Source organism: Varanus komodoensis, unplaced genomic scaffold, assembly GCF_004798865.1.
Source record: "Varanus komodoensis strain SLA01 unplaced genomic scaffold, ASM479886v1 scaffold20_1, whole genome shotgun sequence".
NCBI classification, from domain to species: domain Eukaryota; kingdom Metazoa; phylum Chordata; class Lepidosauria; order Squamata; family Varanidae; genus Varanus; species Varanus komodoensis.
In genome coordinates, this window is record NW_025335587.1 from 10,730,521 (window position 1) to 10,752,035 (window position 21,515).

Sequence of the window (21,515 nt, forward strand, 5' to 3'; positions counted from 1 at the left end):
TTTGTTCTCTGTGTTATAAAAAAAAAATATTCCTACAGCTTGCTCAGGTTGACGATCGCTCTCTTGCTGGTTTTGCAATGATTGAGTATGAAACAGCAGAGTAGGCAGAGGAGGTTCAGCAAGGCACAGATGGATTGATTAGCAATGAGAGGAGACTGCATGTGTTTTACTGTGCTCCTGGAGCTCCAGGGTGCAGTACCCTTGCTTCACTTATAGCAGCACAACAGATGTTAAGGAGTGTTCACCACCAATGGAAACATGAAAAATACATTTATGCACTGCACATACACAGCTATGTGATATATTGATGTGATATATATGTTCCACTCACACATAAATGGTAGTTCTTGCCAAATTGTCTATGAGTCAAGATTATAAATCACTCCTGGAATATCTAGTCACACCTCTATCTGTCCTCAGATTGTTGTTCTTTCTGGATTGGTCTTGCTGCCCTTGTTTTTTCAGTCCTTTCTTTAGATATGAAATCAAAGATCAGAGAAATGGGAACTGAACTTTGTTTAAAAGAATTTGAAAAAATTGGGTGCTGTACTTAAGCAAGTTTGGGGAGCTTTGTATCTTTGTAGCTGTGCCATATGAGTGACACATCTTGGTGTAAATTAAGGACAGCAGTAAATATCATTGAAAAATAAATTTCAAGATTAGTGGATTTGGCTTAATTGGGAAATTTCTCATTAAATTGGAAGCATTAAGCACTCACTAGCAAGTTGTATAGATACAGACCTTGGCATCTTCAAAATAAAATGCAATATCTATAGAATTAGTAAATACGCACTAAAGAAAAAAAAAGGACTCTGACTTTCCCTCACTCTTTTCCTATATATACGTAGGCTTTTCTGGTTGGCAGCCAGGTTAAAAAATTATTTTCCTCTCACAGTGGGAGATAAGAGGTTTCACACTATGTCGGTCTGCAATATTTAAAAATACCAGAAAGCACATGGCCATGTCAGGTAAAAAAGTTTTAGTCCATTATTAGTTCCAAAGGTGTAGAGGTAGACAAATATTAGTTGCTTTTTTTGCCTGGAACTTTCAGTCAGATTGAATGTCTCCTGACATTAAACACATATTGGTGTCTCAAGAGCTGAGTATGGGTTTTGAGTGTGAGTTGATTTTTTTGAAATATGGGTTGTTGTGTTTGGGTCTGTGTACATGGGTCTGAACCCAGCTTCATTAACAAGCCATGGTGTGTTAACCAGGGAAACTGATGAAGAAGAACCCTAGGTTGTTTTTGATTTGTGAACTTGATTTGTTGTCAAGTTCATTATTGTCTCAAGTTTGTCACTTTGTGATGATATGGTGAAATGATTCTTCTAAGCTATGAGCATACTGGTGCTAATTGAGGGGCACCTAATGCACACTGTTCCCCCTTTCTCCTAAGAAGAAAATGTACTGGTCCAGTTGAAAAACACTGCATTAGTAACACAAAACTCAGCTCTGTGTTAAAAAAATGTCTGAATCAGTGGAATTGGCAAATATGGAAAGCTACGAGTAACATAATCTGACCAAGTGGAACACTTAAGTCTGCTAATTTTGTCTTTGAATGCTTTATTGTGTGATGGCAGGATGGTTAGTTTAGCACTTTGGTTAAGGGTTTTCATAATTTTAAATGCCTTGCATATTCCAGGCCCAAATAGTAAAAGACTATTTGAGATCATAGTTAATTATTTTTATTAGCTTTTAATTAGGACAGCCTGCTTAACTTTTGTCCTAAATGTGAGACTGCACAGAAGTAACAACTAAAAATAGGTTGCTTGCTTTGTGTTTTTGAAATGATAGGCAGTGATAGAAATTCCCTTGAGCAAATGCAGTAACTAAAATTTGCATAGTTGAAGGAAAGAAATTTTCTTCTCTTTTAGAGCCCTAGACTGTTCCAAGGTGAGCCTTGAATGGGCTCAATCCTGTGTGTGAATGCAGAGAGAAATTACTTGAAGTGTTAACAGTTATAGGCAAGAAACTTTGTTTTACAGAATTAACATTTATTTGGGGGAGTATAATTCTTTTTCTGTGCCTCCTTTATTCAAGGTGAGGAACAATAGAAAGGCATTGCTTCCAGATCCAAATGCAGTACAGATCATGAAAAACTTGAATACCCCAGCAATGTTACAAATGTTGTTACAACCCCAGTTACATGGATGTGTGAATAAACTTGGTAAGTTTCATATATTTGCTATGAACTGGGGTGGAGTGATCACTGTTCATTAAACACAGTGATCACAGTGATCATTAAAACTACACATTAAAATAACAAAGAATTTTGGAAACATTTCTAGACAAGCATTGCACACAAGTTCAGAAGCCTTTACCCCATAACATTTCATAATAGCCTGAACCCAGTCCACCAGATGTTTTTGACTACACCATTCAACATTCCAACTACTAGCTCTGCTGGCTGGGGCTAATGGGAGTTGAAGTCCCAAGCATCTGGTTGGATAAGGCTGTACAAAGGCTTATTGCCTAAAAAGCAAAAAAATAAAAACCAACTTTTGGAAAGTTTTCTCCCTTGGTTACAGGAGACCAGCTAGTTTTGGGGGTTGCCCTGCCTCCAGGGCTGGGAAATGACGTATTTCCCTCAGCTTGTCTTCTCGGTTCTCTGACCTTTGGACTATTTTCAATTGTGCTGGACTGACCCTTGTGCCACACTCTGGTTGCCCTGGTCCTGGTGCTCCCATCTGCTAGTCCTCCGTTCATGATCCAGACACTGACACAGCAGGAGAAGGGAGTACTTGATTCACCCTGGGACCAGCCACTGCCCCTCCTACTAGGGGTCCTACCAACCTGGGGAGGGAAGCAGACATAGAAAAGAAGGGGTCTCTCACCTAATTCCACAGGGGTCAAGGATAGAAACCTCCCTCAGAGGAGATGTAGGCAGTCTAGCTCAGACCCTCCACAGAAACATGGGTTGAAGATGCCTAAGAGAAGGAGGAAGGGGAGGTGCTCAACTTACCCCACTTGTTTCTTGGATGCCTGATCTAACAGGTCCCAGTTCTCTGGACATTCTTTCCCTCAGATTCTGTGGAGGGAGAACTCCAGTAGGAGGAAGAAGCTCTAGAAAGACAGCCCCAAAAGCTCCTTTTCTCTCCAGAGTTTTTCCAGAACCTGATTTCCAGCTTCCATCCTGGAGCTTTGGGACCAGGAGGACACTCCCTCGACCTTGCAAGGGATACAAAATGGAGAGCAGCAGTGGTAGCCTTCTCAGTGCTGCCTCATATTCATCCTTCAGTCCCACTGCTTTTTATCTTGACGGAAAAGGAGTGGGAGAAGCAGGCCAATACCAGACATCCTCACAGCTTCTGTGTGAAGTTCTATTGCCTGCAGGATTCAGCAACAGAAGAGCTGGCAGTTCTTAGGGTAGACAACCTGGTGGCAGCCCTCACCTCCTAGATCCCTCCTGAGCTCTGAGTGGGATGAGCTTCCATCTGAACAGCATGACAGGTGAGAGGATGTAGCCTCCTTCAAACAGTTTATAATCACAGCCCCTGCAACCAGGGTAGATACAACAGCCACCATTGTGACTTAGGTAATGCCAATACTTTCTTCCAAACCAAGGTAATAAACAAAGCAGCCCAGGACTGTGCCATAGAAATGACCGCTCAGCAGATACCACCCATGAGGCTGTCCAATTGGGAACCAGGTCTACAGCTTCTAACATAGTTGCAAGAAGGAAAATCTGGCTGTGCAGCGGGGGAGTGGATGACAAGTCAAAATCCAATCTGGTGGGTGCCTCCTTCATTGGTAAGCTCTTCTTTGGTTAGACGATGAATAAGGTCTTGGTTAAAACTAAGGACAAGGAGAAGGCTATGCTGAACACCTTGAAGAAGTAGTCTAAGTGACACCAGGCAAAGCCAAGGCTATTTCATCCTTTTTGGCCTCCTTTTCCTTTCACCTTCTCCAGTGAATCCAGGCCAAGATGGCAACAGGGTCCCAAGATAAGTTGGAGCTCACCAACAGAGTCTCCCACCAGGGGAAGAAGCACTCAGCATGCTGGCTTGCCTCCCCGTGTAATAGGGAGGCTTCACACCTCCCTATTACAGTTTTCCTCAGATCATGGCTGGAGGCAGTTTTCCTCAGATCATTGATTCCTGGAGACAAGATTGGTACCTGAAATTCAGACAGGTTCCCGGACATATGTTCTTCAGGACGCAGCAACTCACCAAGCACCTGAGAACATTCAAGGCCCATCCACTGCCTCCTCAAGATCTGATCCATAGAGAAGTTTCCTCAGAAGAGAGAGGAAGGGCATATTCTCAGTATCCTTTACTGTCCCAAAGAAGGATGGTGGAGTCTTTCCAATCCTGGACCTGAAAAGGGTGAACTGCCATCTCAAGGAAATAGAAGTTCAGCTTTAAACTCTCAGATCCATAAAATAATTCCTTAAAAAAGGAATTTTCTGGTTTTTTCAGTGGATCTGATGGAGGCATACCTGCACATCCTCATCCATCCAGCCCACTACAGATGCCTCCACTTTAGCTATGGCAGGAGACTGTTCCATTTCAGGGTAGCCACTTCTCCACAAGTGTTCACCAAGTTCATGCTAGCCCCAGTGACATTCTCTAAACCAAGGAGTCCAAATCCACCCATATCTGGATGACATCTTGACCCAGTCCCCAACACAGGATTGTAGTCTCCAAGACACTCATGGAGTCACTCTTGCAACCTTGGAGACCAGGCTTCCTGGTCAACGAGAAGAAAAGCCATCTGTCCCAGCCCCAGTCCCTCCTTTACCTGGGTATAACCTTGGACACTCACAAGAACATCATAACAGTTCCTCTGTCCAGACAGCATGTGGTGAGCTATCTGGCCAACTATATCTGGTTCAAAGAATCTGAGAAAGCTCATAGGCATGCTAATCTCCTGTCAAGACTCATTTCATTGAGCAAGTTCCACTCCAGGCCCTTTCAGATGTTTCTCCTGAAATTCCAGAGGGAGATCATGCTGAATCTCAATCTGTCACTCATCCTGCTAAATCTCAATATCTTTCCCTCACACTGGTGGTTGCAGCCAACCAATCTAATAGGAGGTGTTCCCTTTCTGGAACTGGACTGCATCCACTTAATGATGGAGTGGAGTGTAATGGAAAGCCCTCAGGGGTTTCTCATTACCCTCACCACTCCCCCAACCAACTGGATGAAACTTTCCTGCCCAGAAAATCCATGGTCCCAGAAACCTGGACCAGCCACTGGCTTCAGCACATGAGAAATCCAAGCTTGGGAAACAAGCAAGTTCATTAAAAGGTTAAAATATAGGGGTGGAGGGACTAAAACATAGAATCTAAAAAGAATAAAAACAGGGAAAGAGAGGGAAGGGAGGAGGGAGGGGGAATTGGACAGGAGCTACAAGACAAGTTACAGCCAACTAAGAACTCCACTCTCAGGGCCTCATTGGCTTACTTGGACAAGAAAATAACAAGCAGCTGCTATCCTAGCCTATATTCTATAGGCTGCCTTCTAACAGCACGGGATGCCACAGCACTCTTTGGCATGGAGAAAGAGTAGCAGAATAGAAGCTCCCATGAGAGGAACAAAAGGCTGCTTGTGGGGCTTCATCCCAAAGCTGACTTGCGGGGTGATGGCCCATCTCCCAGGCCCTGAGGCCAGCCATTTACTCCAGGTATCAGTCATTAGCCAGTCATTGCTGTTATCTCTGGTGTCCTTGAGGGCAATTCTTATAGTTCTTCCTTGTGGTCTTTGTGCAGTCATGCATATGGGCATTGCTGCACAGCGCGAAGGCATGGATCAAGGCATGGATCGGAGAGAAACTTCTACACCTAAATGACATGAAGTGGGTAGGAGCACCCCCACACACACACTCCTGCAAGGGCTCTGGATAAGAAGGGTGGGGGCTCCCATCCACTTCTCCAGTTTCTTTTCGACTGCAAGTCTTTCTGCATTGCCTGATCGGTCTGAGAACTTCACTACCTACCTTTTTTCCTTTCCTATATTCACTCCTACAAAAAAAACAAAAACAAAACAAAAAAAAAACAAAAACAAAAACCAAACCAAAAAACCAAAAACAAAAGAAAACCAAAAATATATTTTCTCTCTCTTTCCTACTTAAACAACAACCACAACCACAACAAAAGACCCTTCTTGCTGCCTTTTTTCCTCTCTAGGCGACTTGTCTGTCCCCCTGCAACCACCCCTTGAAGTTTGAGGAACTTTTCTTCTGTTTCCTTTCTCTCTTCACTCTCTGCCTCAATGATATCCTCTAATGGCTGACCTGGCTTTCCGGAGCTGCACCCTGTGCACAGCATGCCTCCCAGCTGCCTACAGCCATTCTTTACGCCTGCTTTGCCTCAGTGAGGGACATATCAAGGAGACCTGCCCACACTGTCAAAAAACAAATGTGCTGGCAGAGGGCAGATTGCCTCTGGTTTGCCTTGTGGCAAAGAATCCTCTGCATGGCCAACTTGAAGCTGGCAGCCAAAGGACCTTCTGACCTTCCTTCTGCCAAACCCACACGGCCTGCAAAACACTTGTGGAAGAGGAAACATGAGGGAAGCCACTAGCACCTGCCAGCTCCAAGAAAACAAGGAAGTGCCATGAGGCCGACTGCCCTCCTGCACCTACCAATGAGCTTCTGTGGGCATGGCCTTTGACCCAGGACATCAAGGCCCTGCTGGCAGATCCCCTGGCTGCTCAGGACATAGACCCAATCCAGGTCAGGGACCCCCCCCCCACCACATGAGCCTCTCTGCCTGTGCCACCCAGTAATCCCTGACACCCAGGTACCCTGCCACTGATTCCTCGCTCCCTCCATCAGCCAGCCTGCTCACCCTGCCCACTGAAAGGACCAGAACATTTTGGGGACACCGGGACTCCCCTGACTTCCTCCTTCCTCCCGGCATCCCTGGCACAGCAGGAGCCCTCCGTGCAGTAATCATGCCAGCCCCTGAGGTCTCTACATCACCCTGCCCCTGAGACGCTGCTCCTGTTCCTTCACCAGTCTTATCATATTTGTTTTCATGATTAGGTTCTGGGGGTTCTGATCCCTCCCGCCCTGGATCAGTTTAAAGCACTCCGAATGAAACCCACTAGACCATTCCCAAAAGTCACCTTCCCCATCCTGGTGAGGTGTACCCCATCCCTTGCCAGAAGTCCATTAGTGAGGAACAAGTTTACATGGTCAAGGAACCTGAAGTACTCCCCCTGATAGCAGGCTCAGCTATCAGGGAAATTGAAATCCTCCATAATGATGACATCATGCTTCCTTGAAATACTAGCAGTTTGTTTTATGAAAGTTTCATCCTTATTCTCTCCTTGACTGGGTGGATGATAATAGTCTCCATTTATTATGCATTTATTTCTTTTTCTGGAATACTAATTTTTTATTCCCTTTATACTCCTTTTATTCCCTTTTGTGTTTAATACTAATCCAAATACACTTGCTGGGATTACTGGTCTCTTCCTCCTGTATTTTTTCACAGGGGTATTTATCTTCAGCATAAAGTGCAACTCTTCCTCCTCTTCTATTACTTCTATTCTTTTTGAAAAGGTTATATCCTGGATTTATTGAATTTCATTCATGGGAATTGTCTCATCAAGTTTCAGTTGTGACCCTGTATATTAAGAATTCAAGTTCTTGTTGTTGTTTCCCATACTTTGGGCGTTGGTGTATAGCAGTGGTGGTGAACCTATGGCACGCGTGCCACAGCAGGCACACAGAGCCAATCTGTCAGCACACGAGCCAAGTTACCCTGGCATCGTCCCAGCAGCCGAGCATCGGATAACAGAGTACATACGGACTGTGCGCATGCTCAGAAAGGAGTAGCAGCACCAGGAAATGCCATCACGAGCTGCGACTCATTAGCCATGATGTGTCCGAGCTTTCACATGCCCGCTCAGTGTACTGCAAAGGATGTGTGTGTGTGTGTGTGTGTGTGTGTGTGTGTGTGTGTGTGTGTTTCAACTGGCTGGGTTGTTTTTTCTAAATTAAAACCTCAGTTTTCAGGTTTTATTGCAGTGTTGGCACTTTGTGATAAATAAGTGAGTTTTGGGTGACAGTTTGGGCACTTCGTCTCTAAAAGCTTCACCATCACTGAGTTAGGGTTAGAAAAATGAGGTAACCTGGTATGATGTTAATGATTGGAATGTGTTTAGGATGGGCAGAAATGATGAGCTGTACAGAACAAGTTGCTTAAATACGGCTTCTTCAAAATTGCCCTATTTTCAATAGAATTTTACGCCTATATTAGGGTTAGGGGTGTGCACAATGGTAGGGTGCAGGTTAGAAAAACCAGGTGTCCTGGTATGATTTTAATGGTTGGATTGTGTTTAGGATGGACAGAAATGATGAGCTGTGCAGAAAAAGTTGCTTAAATACAGCTTCTTCAAAATCGCCCTATTTTCAGTTAAACTTTTGCCCAATATTAGGCTTAGGGGTGTGCATCAGGGTAGGGTGCACCCTACCCTTAGACAAACCAGATGTTCTGGTATGGTTTTGATGGTTGGAACGTGTTTAGGATGGGCAGAGATGATGAGCTGTGCAGAAAAAGTTACTCACCGAAGGCCTTTTCAAAATTGTCCTATTTTCATTTTTTTTAATTTTATTAAAATGTTTAAACTAATATTAAAAACATCAATCATTACATACATCGGATTTACTGGGTCAACCCCCTACTACATATTTTTTAACATTCTATAGTCATATTTAAATCAATTTATGATAACTTGAAAACATCTCTAAATTTACACCAAGTCCCGTTTCTCCAGCCAATTATATAAAAAATCCCAAGTTTGATATAAGTCAGTGTCTTCTTTCTCCTTCAATGATAAAGTCAGTCTATCCATTTCTGCGCAGTCCAAGATCTTTCTTAAAATCAATTCATTGGTGGGTAGCTCCTCACTTTTCCAACACTGAGCAAATGTAATGCTCACCACTGTGATTAAGTGTAACATCAGATACATTTCCTGTCTATTAATGTCTTCTGGTATGATGCCTAACAAGAAAACTTCAGGTTTAAAAGCAAAGGGTTCTTGTAGTATTTCCTCCAGCCATTTATGTATTTTAATCCAATACTTCTTCGCATTATCACAAGTCCACCATATATGATAAAAAGTACCCACTTTATGTTTACATTTCCAACATCTATTTGACATATTTGGAAACATCTTAGCTAATTGACTTGGCAACAAATACCATCTATAGAACATTTTATATAAATTTTCTTTATACGAAGTTGCTAATGTTACCTTAATATTTCTCTCCCATAATTTTTACCACTTTTCTAGTTCAACATTATATCCGAAGTTTTGTGCCCATGTTATCATAGTTTCCTTAACCTGTTCCCCTTCCATTTTCCTGTCAAGTAAAAAGTCATATAATCTTTTAATCATTTTCTCATCTGTTTTAAGCATCACTTGATCAAACGCTGTTAAGTCTTTGTAAAACCCCCATGCTTTACGATCTTTAGCATATCTCAATTGCATCTGCACCTTATACCACCAGGAGATATTAAGTCCCTGTTCTTGTATTTCTTGATCTAGTTTCAGACCACCGTCCTTCTCCAAAATATTGTCATATCTTATGATCCCTTCAAAGTTCAATACATTTGGATATACAAAAGCTTCCATGGGTGAAAGCCATCTTGGTAGTTTATTATACATTTTTAACTTTAGCTTTTCCCACACCGACATTAATGATCTTCTAATAAAATGACTCAGAAAAGACCCATGTGACTTAGCTTTCTCGTACCACATATAAGCATGCCAACCCATCTGCAAGTCATGACCTTCAAGATACAAGATTCTCTTATTTCACAAAGTTATCCATTCTTTTAGCCAGGTTAAAACAGACGCTTGATAATACAACATCCAATCAGGAAGACCAAAACCTCCATTCTTTTCAGCTTCCTGAAGCATTTTTAAATTAATCCTTGGTTTCTTTTTTCTCCAGATAAATCTTGAAATTTGAAAGTTTAGGTCATCAAAGAATTTTTTATCAATTTTTACAGGAATCATTTGGAACAAAAACAAAAGTTTAGGTAATATATTCATTTTAACCAGTACTATTCTTCCCATCGAAGATAATTGTAAATTGGCCCATTTTTCCAAATCACCTTTAACATCCTTCAATAATTTATCATAATTATCTTCTTTCAAAGTAGTACATTTGGCTGTAAGATAGATTGCCAAATATTTAACCTTTTTAACAATCTGCAAATCTACTTGTTTCTGGAGTCTTTCTTTTTTGTCTTGTGTAAAGTTTTTATCTAACAGTTTCGTTTTTTCTCTTTTTATTTTCATTCCCGTAACCTCACCATATTCTTCAATCCATTGTAAAAGTTTAGGCATTGTTACAAAGGGTTCCTCCGTTATGAAGAACAAATCATCTGCGAGTGCTTGCAATTTATAACTTTCGTCCCTAATTCTAGTACCTTTAATGTCCTCGTCATCCCTGACACTTGTATTCAATATCTCTAAGATCAAAATAAACAACAGGGGTGACAGCGGACATCCTTGTCTGGTGCCCTTTTGGATCTCTGTAGGGTTTGAAAGTTCTCCATTAATTAGAATCCTGGCTGGCTGTTTTTGATAAATGCTTGATATCACATTCATACATTTTTCACCAAACTCCATTTGAGTCATCTGTTGCTTCATAAATTACCAATTAACATTATCAAAGGCTTTTTGGGCGTCCATGAACAGTAAAGCCATTGGTTTTTCGGTATCTCATAATATTCTAAGATATCCAAGATAGTTCTCAGGTTATTCTTCATTTGTCTTTTAGGCAAAAAGCCATTTTGATCTGGATGAGTAAAGTCTATTAGGAACTTCTTTAGTCTTTCTGCCAGTATAGAGGCAAAAATTTTGTAATCCACATTTAGTAACGATATAGGTCTGTTGTTTTGAATCTGTGTTACATCCATGTCTTCTTTCAGTATTAATGTGATATTTGCCTCTGTCCAAGTAGTTAGTATTTTAGCATTTAACAATGCTTCATTACATATATCTTTTAAGAATGTAGCAAAGATTGCTTCAAAGGGTTTGTAAAACTCAGCTGGCAGTCCATCCGGGCCAGGAGTTTTATCATTCTTTTGTCGCTTAATTGTCTCTATTACTTCCGTAATTGTTACTTCTTGATTCAGTAGTTTTTGATATTTTTCTAGTAGTTTTGGTAATTCTCCCTTTCAAATGTATTCTTTAACTTTCTCGATTGAAATCTCCTCCTTCTGTTATAACTTGTGAAAAAGTCTTCCACCATTTTCTTAATTTGTGCACCTTGTACATGTAGTCGTCCTTCTCTGTCTTTCAGCTTCACAATCAGTCTCTTCTCTTTTTCTTTCTTTACTTTATATGCTAACCATCTCCCCGGTTTATTAGCATTTTCAAAGAAGTTCTGTCTGGTCAACTTCATTTGTTTAGTAAGTTCATTTGTGTCCAAGAGATTTAATTTGTGCTTTAAAATATTCATTTGGGACTTAAGACTTTTTTTTTGATGGGTCTTCCTGCAGCTCTTGTTCCCGTTTCATCAACTCTTCTACTATTACTGCTCACTCTTGTTTTTTCTTTTTATTTGCACTGAATATGTTATTATGACTCCTCTGGCATAGGCTTTAGCTGTATCCCAGACATTCTGTAAAGAAGTTTCTTCTGTTATGTTTATTTGAAAGAATACTTGCATTTCTTTATTTACCTTTTCTGTAGATCTTTTAACAACGCTTTGTCTAGACTCCATCTGGGCATCCTTACGGTTCCCTTTAGTGATAAAAATACCGGGTTATGATCTGCCCAGACATTTGCCTCTATTTCAGCTTCTATCAGATCTGGTACTAAGTCTGGAGTTATCCAAACCATGTCAATTCTAGACCATGACCTATGCCTGTTTGAGTAAAAAGAGTATTTAACCGAAGATGGGTTTTTGTGCCTCCAAGCATCTATCAATCTAAATTCTTCAATCATGTTAGAACAAGACTTTGGGAATATCCTCCTACCCTTTTTTCCTTTACTAACATTCTTATAGTCCATTTCCTTATCCACAATTAAAATCTCCCATTACACACATAGTCTGGTAATCCACTTGCAGAAGTAACATGTGTAGTTTTTGGTAAAAAGTTTCCTGATGGTCGTTTGGCACATATGTTGCCACTAAAGTTTAATTTTTAAGTTTAATTGTGATTTCAACCATCAGGATCCTACCATTCTCATCAGCAAGAATAAATTTAGGGTCCAGTTTTTCTTTAACATACAGTGCTATACCTCTTTTCTTTTGAGAAGTAGAAGATACAAAGAATTTCCCCAACTTTAGGCATTCCAGAAGTTTAACACTTTGTTTCTTAATATGTGTTTCTTGTAAGCAAATTGTATCTAATTTTTGTTTCTGTAGTTGAGCAAAAACCCTTCTTCTCTTAGAAGGTCCATTCAGTCCATTAACGTTTAAGGAGAGCAACTCAATTCTCCCTTCCCTTTTAGAAGCCATATTTAAGAGAAAGTGTCTCTTATATGTCTACTTATTTTTCGCCTTTACAGTTCTATGTTTTCTCTTCTTCTTTGGATTCAAAGTTTGTATTCTTGCTGTGCATCAACATTCGCTATTTCTCCTTCCTCAGAGTGGTACGCTATTATTTCCATTTCTTCAGTACTTTTTTCTCCTTCTTTTGAGACACCAGGTTCTTCCTCTTCAAGCATAACTCTAAATTTTTCGTAGAACTCTTGCGCTTTGAGAATTGAATCCAGTCTATATCTTACAGAGTTCCAAGTGAAAAACATTCCTTCTGGTGTTAGCCACTTAAAAATAATCACTTTCTTAATCAGTTTTGCAGTAAGGAATAAGTATTTCTTTTGCCCTTCTCTAACCCTCCATGGTATTTGTTTCAGAACCTTCACCTTCAGAACCTTCATCATCAACCTTCTTGATGATCATCTCTCTTTAATGGTTTCTCGCATGTAGCCCTCAAAACATTGTCTCTTATAGACCTTAGAGCAAATTTGACATGGACTTCCCTCGGGAGTTTGTTTTTTCTAGTGTAGCTTGAGTTGACTCTATATATCAAGTCAATTGCCATATTCATGGCCTCATTCTCAATTTCTAAGAGGTCTGCCAACATGCCAGTCACTAATTCCTGCAAATCTTCATTCTTTTCCTCTGATATATTCTGGAATCTTAAGTAGTAGGATGCCTTTTCCATCTCTAGTACAGCCATTGAATTTCATATTGACTTATTTGTTTGTTATGTTTCTTTATCTACCGTCTCCAGCTTTCCGTGTGTTTGCTGCATTTTTTGCGTATTCTGTTCAGTTTTGAGTCGGACATCAGATAGCTGAGTTGTTATCTCCTTAATAGAGTTATCCAATTTGTTCTTTCTGCTCACTTGACATACTTTCCAGCTGTGTTGTCATCACCTCTTGAGATGCTTGCATCACCTCTTGGGATGCTTGCAAAGCTGTTAAGGCCATCTGTATCACCAAAGTCATCATTTGCAATTCTCTTAAGCTTTTTGCAACATATTCTGTCTTAGACTGATAGATTGGGCTCTGACCAGCTGAGCAGGGTGCCGAAGAAGAGGAGGGCTGTGTTTTCCTTATGATGAATGTTATTCACCAAAAGGATTTTGATAACACAGCAAAAAGGTAAAGGAGAGAAGGAAAAAATAGAAAGGGGAAGGGAGATGGAAAGAAGAAGAAGAAAAAAAAGGAAAAGATAAAAAAAGGAAAAGAGCTTGCAGTAATTTCAATGGCCACCGGGTGGCAGCAAAATGCTATTTAAAGAGAAAGTTTCATAGAAACATAGAAAACAGAGTGAGTCAGAAGGGACCTACCGGGCCATCTAGTCTGCCCTCTGGCACCAGCCGGCTCCACTCACGACATGCCCACCATGTGGACGTCCAGCCTATTCTTGAACACCCGCACCAATGGGGCCTCAACGACCTCTCGTGGAAGCCCATTCCACACCCTCAGGGTCCTGACTGTCAGGAAGTGCTTCCTGGTATCCAAACGGAACCTTGGCTCCCTGAGCTTTACTCCGTTGGAACGCGTTCTGCCTTCCTGTGCAGAGGAGAATAGGTCTCTACCCATCTCCATGTGACATCCCCTCACATACCTGTATGTCACCAACATATCCCCTTGGAGTCTCCTCTTCTCCAGGCTGAAGAGACCCAGTTCTCTCAGTCTCGCCTCATACGGCATCCCCTGCAAACCGGCCACCAACCTTGTGGCCCTACGCTGCACTGACTCCAGCCTGGCTATATCCTTTCTGTAATGAGGGGCCCAAAACTGAACACAATACTCCAGTTGCGGGCGCACTAGAGTCATGTATAGTGGTAGTAATACCTCTCTTGATCTAGAAGCCACACTTCTGGCTATGCAACCAAGGGTGGCGTTCGCCCTCTTGACCACCACATCACACTGCTGACTCATGTTTAGCTTGCAGTCAACCAGTACTCCAAGGTCCCTTTCACAAGTGCTGCTCTCCAGCCACTTGTCCCCTAACCTGTACTTATGACAGCTATTCCTATGCCCCAAGTGCAAGACCTTGCACTTAACCACATTGAACGCCATCCTGTTGTCTCCTGCCCACTTCCATAGTCTGTCCAGATCCTTTTGGATCTGGAGTACCTGCTCCTCAGTTGTGGCCACTGCTCCAGTTTTAGTGTCATCTGCGAATTTGATCAGCAGACTGTTCACCCCTTCTTCCATGTCGTTAATGAAAAGATTAAACAGGATTGGCCCCAGGACAGAGCCCTGGGGGACCCCGCTTGTCACTGGCCGCCATCCCAATGATTCCCCGTTAATGGTTACCTTCTGCTTTCGGTCAGTCAACCATGCCCTAATCCACCGGACAGTGCTTTGGTGTATCCCAAAACTCCTCAGTTTCTCCACCAGGATATCATGGGACACTTTGTCAAAGGCCCTGCTGAAATCCAGGTATACCACATCCACTGCATCCCCTCCATCTAGCCATCGCGAAACCTTGTCATAGAATTCTACAAGGTTTGTCTGGCAGGACCTGTTTTTGCAGAAGCCGTGTTGTGTGGCTGTCAGCCTCTCTTCCCTATCTAGCATCACTAGATCTCTCTCTATTATGAGCCTTTCCATTGTTTTTCCTACAATGGACGTAAGGCTAACCAGTCTATAATTCCCCATGTCCTTTCTACTGCCCTTTTTGAAAATTGGGACCACTGATGCCACCCTCCAGTCCTCTGGAACTTCACCCGTTCTCCATGTGGTCTCAAAAATGGAGGCCACCGGGCGTGAGAGAACCCCTGCCAACTCTCTAAGTACTCTCGGGTGTAACCAGTCAGGGCCTGACGCCTTTGTAATGTCCAATGCCCTGAGGAGCCCCTCGACTTCAAGGGGGGTGATTCTAATCTGTTCCCCTAAGTCCCCAGCCTCATCTATTCTCCTATGTGGATATCCCCCATCCTGCTTTGGGGAGAACACAGAGGCAAAATAGTCATTTAGCATCTGTGCCTGTTCCCTCATATCAGTCACTGGATCTCCTTCCTCCTTATTTAGTGGTCCCACCACTTGTCTCCCCTTCCTCTTCCTATTTACATGCTGAAAGAAGCCCTTTTTATTGCTCTTGATATTCTTGGCAAGTCTCAGCTCGTAATCAGCCTTAGCCTTGCGAAGAATCCTTCTGCAACGGGCCTCCTCCTGCCGGTATACCCTTTTGTCTATTTCCCCCAGTACCCATTTCCTATGGAGGTTCCTCTTTCGTCTAATCCCTCTAACCAACTCCTTTTGCATCCATGGCGGTGCTCTCCTCCACCTCCCCATCTTACTGACTAGAGGTATCGTCAAGGCTTGCGCCTCCAAAACCTCCCTTTTGAGTGCTATCCACCCCTCCTCAATTTGCTTACCTTCCCGTAACCTATCCCAGGAGACTTTCCCCAGTCTGGCCTTCAGTTGGCCCTCTTGAAGTCTCAGCTTCTAGTGCTCGACCTGCTGCACGTCCCCAGTCCCCTGATCTCAAAGCAAAGGATGGAGTGATCACTCGCATCCAGAGCTCCCCTACTCTATACTTCATCTATCAGCTCCTCCCTATTGGTCAAGACCAAGTCAAGGATGTTTCCCCCCCTCGTCGCCTTTCGAACCCTCTGTGTGAAAAACGCTCCCTCAATAGCTTCTAGGAAGCGACGTGACCTGGCTGTCACCGCCGAGTTAGTCTCCCAAGTAATATCCGGGAGACTGAAATCTCCCATAATTACTGTGTCTCTCCCCCGAGATATCCTTAGAATCTGGCCTGTCAGGACTTCATCCAGGGTCTCAAGTTGACCTGGAGAGCGATAACATACCCCCACTGTCAGGTCTCTTTCCCTGTCAAAACCCCTAAGTTTCACCCAGACTGCCTCTGCCGAATCCCCATCTGTGCTGCATTCTATCTCACTGCATCCTATCCCTTCCCTGATGTATAAAGCCACACCCCCACCTCTCTTTCCCTTCCTGTCCTTTCTAAAAAGGTGATACCCTTCTATGTTCACATTCCAGACTTGCCTTTCATCCCACCAAGTTTCTGTGATTCCCACCAGATCATACCCTCCTATTCCCAGGAGAGCTTCAAGCTCTTCCTGCTTGTTACCCATGCTCCTAGCATTGGTGTACATGCACCTCAACTCCTTCCCACTGCTTCCTTTCCTTGGTGTTCGCAGCCTCCTCCTTCCTCCCATCCTCCCTGATACCTGGCCCCTCTCTGTAGGAGTCCTGTCAGTCCCTGCAGTACCTCTAAAACCCTGCTCCCAGAGCCCTGATCCTCCCCCAACACTTGTCCAGTGCAGACACATTACTGGGGGGCCTGAACCCCCCCCTCCCCAGCTCAGTTTAAAGTCTTCTGGATGAAGCTCGCTAGAGCATCTCCAAAGGACCTTTTCCCCATCCTCGTGAGGTGTAACCCGTCCCTTTCCAGAAGTCCATTGGCAAGAAAACAAGTGCCATGGTCGAGGAACCCAAAGTGTTCCTTCTGGCACCACACCCTAAGCCAGTCGTTCACCTCGGAGGCCCTCCTGTCCCTTCCTGGCCCAAATCCTCGGACAGGTAAGATTGACGAGAAGGCCACTTGGGCCTTCAGCTCCCTGAGTTTCTTCCCCAAGGCCTCAAAGTCCCTGGTGGTCCCAGCCACACCCTGCCTGGCCACATCGTTTGTGCCCACATGGATCACCAGGAGCAGCTGGTGACCCCCGGAGCGAACAAGACGCTCCACTCTGTCCTTCACATGCCAGATGCATGCGCCCAGCAGGCAGCAAACCTCCCTTGTCTCCAGGTTGGGGCGGCACTCCACCGCCTCAGTGCCCCTCAGCAAGGAGTCCCCAACAACAATCACCCGCCGCCGTACCTTCCCGGTGCTGGTGGGCGGCCGTGCCCTGGCCCTCACCTCTCCTGCAGAGGTCTCCTTGCCACCTGACATCTCAGGCTGGGGGTCCTGCTGGTCCCCAAGGCCTCATCAGCCCCAGCCTCCCCAAGTGGAGAGAACCTGTTTCCCAGCTCCAGTTTGGTGCCAGAAGAAGGAGGAGGCTGTGCTGGCCTCCTCCTCCTGTGGGTGACATACCTCCATGTCTCCGCAGCTGCTCCTCCCGTGGCCTCTCCCTCAACCCTCTGTCCAGAGGGGGGCTGCTCTGGGGGGGCCTGGAGAGCTCTCTCGGCCCTCAGGCACCTCACCTCCTCTTCTAGCAGGGTCACCATCTTGCACCGAGGGCAAGTGTATCCCTGCCTCTCCTGGGGGAGAAGGGCGAACATGTCGCAGCTCTCACAGTGGACAGCAACACCCGTGACTCCTGCCAAGGCCATCTCCTGGTCTGCCATCGGTATCCCTTCCAAGACCTTACCTTGGTCCCCTGCCTTGTTTCTCCTGCAGTTCCTCTCACTCGCCCAGTTCTCCCAGATGAAAACCCACTCGCACACACACAAGGATAAAATAAACTTAAATTTAAATTGGAAGAAAAACAAAGCACAGTACAAACAAAACAAACAAACAATCAAACCTCTGTGTCTCAGGGAAGGGAGTCTCCGGACAGCCCGGGCCGTAGCCAAGGGACGCAGACAAGGGACGACGCCCCACCCCTCTGCTCCCTCCTGGCCCCTCTAGCCTCTCTGGCCCCGCCCCCTTCCTCTCTGCTGCTCCTGCCCTCTCCTCCCCTGCCCAGTTCCTACCTTGCCTTCGCCAGTCCCCTGGCCACTCAGCACTCTCTCCCAGCCTGTGCCTCTGCTGCTCTGCCAAGAGGCCAGAGCCAAAAGGGCTTGCAGTGGCTGAGCGCAGCCTTATCAGTCCCTCAGGCCAGTGGCCCTGCCTGTCTGCTTCCTCCTGGCTCCCCTAGCCTCTCTGGACCCACCCCCTTCCTCTCTGCTGCTCCTGGCCCTCTGCTCCCCTGCCCAGCTCCTACCTTGCCTTCGCCAGTCCCCTGGTCACTCAGGCCTCCCAGCCTCTGCCTCTGCTGCTCTGCTCTTCATCACAGCAGTCTTCTCTGATCTATTACTCAGTAAGAGATTTATTTTGGCAGTCATCCAATTTCATTTGGCAGAGGTCCCAGAAAGAGAAATAGATGGCCAAGAAAAATGGCCACTTTTCCAACAAATTATATCCTTCTATAGCTTAATTCCGCAAAAATTGTTGCTTTAGTTCTTTGCCCTTGAGGACGTTATAAAGACACGTTTCAGCTTTTACACAAGCCTTAAATCCTCCCCCCGTACCATTCGCCACGTAAAGTACCGTGGGAGGGGAACTTCCTCCCTCCCTCAAAGGGACTTTTCTTTCTTTCTTCTTGTGCCAATTAGCAACAAATACAGCTTTTCCACAGATAATATTATAAAAAGGAAATAAAAATGCTCACCCAAAAGTCATCACAATAGAGAGAAAAATGCCACACAGTATAAAAGTTTCTTGGCAGATAACCAGATAGTCTTGGCAACAATCCAATATAGAAGAAAGATCCTTCTATCACTCAATTCCACAGTAATTATTTATTTTAATTCTTCGCCCTTGGAGAGATTTTTTTTAAAAAAAAATCTTTTTCTTACTTACAAACAGCTCTGTCTTTCTCTCCTCATCTCAGTTGCCACTTGAAGCTCCGTGGGCGGGGGAGGGGAATACCTCCCTCCATCCAAAGAGCATTTCTTTTTCCTTTGTGTCAGCAAGAAAAACAGCTTTCCCACGGGTAATATTACAAAGAACAAGAGATAAAAATGTTTTCCCAATAAATCCGACAACTTTTCTGGCTAAATTCCTAAGCTATTTAGTGGTATGTCGAGGACTTGGGGCACTAAATTCACCTCTGTGTTGTCCGGTTGAGAAAAGCCTGATTTTCTCCCATTGGATGTGGGGTTGCCGCCCCACACTGTCTAGGAGATTCCCCAGGCACTCTATCTTCGCCCCGACAGGGCTTAGATTGGCCTCCCACAGTCCGCTACCGAACAATTACCAGCATGATAATGAAGCCTCGTTAATCACATCTGTCTCGTCCCAACGCCATACTGGAAGTCCAAAATCGTCCTATTTTCAGTGGAACTTTTGCCCTATATTAGGGTTATGGGTGTGCACCAGGGTAGGGTTAGGGTTAGAATAACCAGGTGTCCTTGCATGATTTTGATGGTTGGAATGTGTTTAGGATGGGCAGAAATGATGAGCTGTGCAGAAAAACTTACTGAAGGAAGGCCTTTTCAAAATGGTCCTATTTTCAGTGGAACTTTACCCCCATGTTAGGGTTAGGGGTGTTTACCAGGGTAGGGTTAGGGTTTGAAGAACCATGTGTCCCAGTATGATTTTGATGGTTGGAATGTGTTTAGGATGGGCAGAAATAATGAGATTTGCAGAAAAAGCTACTGAAGGAAGGCTTTTTTTGAAATTGCTCTATTTTCAGTGGAACTTTACCCCAATGTTAGGGTTGGGGTGTGCACAAGGGTAGGGTTAGGCCAGTTGTGACAAAGCTTTGTCACGCAGAGCCCTCTCTTTCGACCTGTGAGCCACTTCACCCCAGCATCGCCCCAGCAGCTGAGTATGCTATTTGCAAGTTCTGGAATATTTTAATAGGTGGCTTACACGTTCCCTTAGCAACAGACATTATATCAGACTTCCTTTAATGTGTCCCTCTCACTCTAACTGAAAAAAATACATACAAGATAATTGCTGCTTTGCCTTTTTAACTGAGTGGGCGTGGAAATTTCTATTTCCACCTAAGATTAATTCTTTTGTTTTCCTGTATGTTACAAAATAGAAAAGCAGATTCTGTGTGTACTGCAACCAACTCTTAAGGATATAAAATTTTTGTAGTAATTTTATAAGAAGTTTAGTGATGAATTATTTATATGTCTAGGCATGTGGTGCAGTAAAACTCATTTTAAGCAACCCATGCTTTTATCTTTACACGCTTATTAAATTTATTGTTTTCTAAACCAGTCCTTGGAACTCCCCTGAGCGTACCTCACCTTGTAAGCCCGTCAATCAGTCCAGCCTTTCTACATTTAAGTACAGTTCATCAGGTATGTTTATAAGTTGATACAAAATGTATTAGTTAAGCATCATGAAAGTCTGTCTGCAACTAATGCAAAATTTCTGGGGGTTTTTGGCTTGCTTCATTATCTTCTTTTTTAAAAAAAGTAAAATATTGTAAGATTCATGCTACAGGATGAAGTGTTAAATTAATCTTGCATTCTTAGGATTGATTAGTTTTCCTGTGTTTATAACTACTATAATAACATTTACTACTATAAATGGTGGTAAAAAGAAATGCAAGTACCATCTCTCTATTTTAACTTTGTTGAACAGCTACAACAAAATGAATGGTAAATCTCAGTTTGTCAGACTTAGCACAAGCATGTGAAACCCAGTCTGACCCATGAGGTTTTTCCTTCAGTGAAGATCCCTTTCTGAGCACTGCTCTCGTTACCTTTGATATCCCAAGAACTTCTGGGTTGTGTCTCCAGTGTCTGAAGCAGCAATACATTCTGAAATTTTTTGGGAAGACTCTATTGCTGCTCTTCAGACTGCTAACAGAGCAAAGAAATTTCTGGAGAAAGGCAAGGAACACACAGAATAAAGTTCTAAGGAAGCTTCTACTTCAAGATGCTCCAGCCACCTTGAACTACCTGTTCCTGGATGTGCATCTCCCTGGTTTCCCATTGTGTGGGTGGATGGAAAGAGTCTTCATGGAATGGAGTAGCCCTGACATCCCTTCTTCTGCAGATTCGGCCCTTAGGTCAAGATTTCCACCCATAGCTTAACAGATTGCTTCTAAAGCAGGCTGAACAGAAAACTCATCAGATTTTTGCTATTTTCTACTACAGTGGTACCTTAGCTCATGAATTTAATGCATTCCACGACTCTGGTCACGACCCAAATTGGTTGTGAGCCAAGTCAAATTTCCCCATAAGGTTCAATGGAAATGATGATCCATTCTGTAATATTTTTTTTAAAATCACAGGGAAGACGGCACGATTGTGGGCACGCTCAGGGGGCAGGGAGACAGGCGTGATCATGGGTGTGCTTGCGAGGGACACAGGCACAATTGTGGGTGCGCTTGGGGGGAGATGGGTGCAATTGCTGCCATCCCCTCCCAGGCATGATCGCAGCCAATC

General features: G+C 43.8%; 1 protein-coding gene across 1 annotated transcript in view; it reads left to right on the forward strand.

The window, feature by feature from the left end:
- The window catches only part of RAVER2 (ribonucleoprotein, PTB binding 2), a 73,312-nt gene that overhangs the window by 16,648 nt on the left and 35,149 nt on the right, over window positions 1–21,515 (forward strand). Inside the window, 4 exon segments of the mRNA XM_044430073.1 lie at window positions 39–239; window positions 2,041–2,154; window positions 17,361–17,376; window positions 20,338–20,420. Coding sequence (XP_044286008.1) covers window positions 39–239; window positions 2,041–2,154; window positions 17,361–17,376; window positions 20,338–20,420 — 414 coding nt within the window.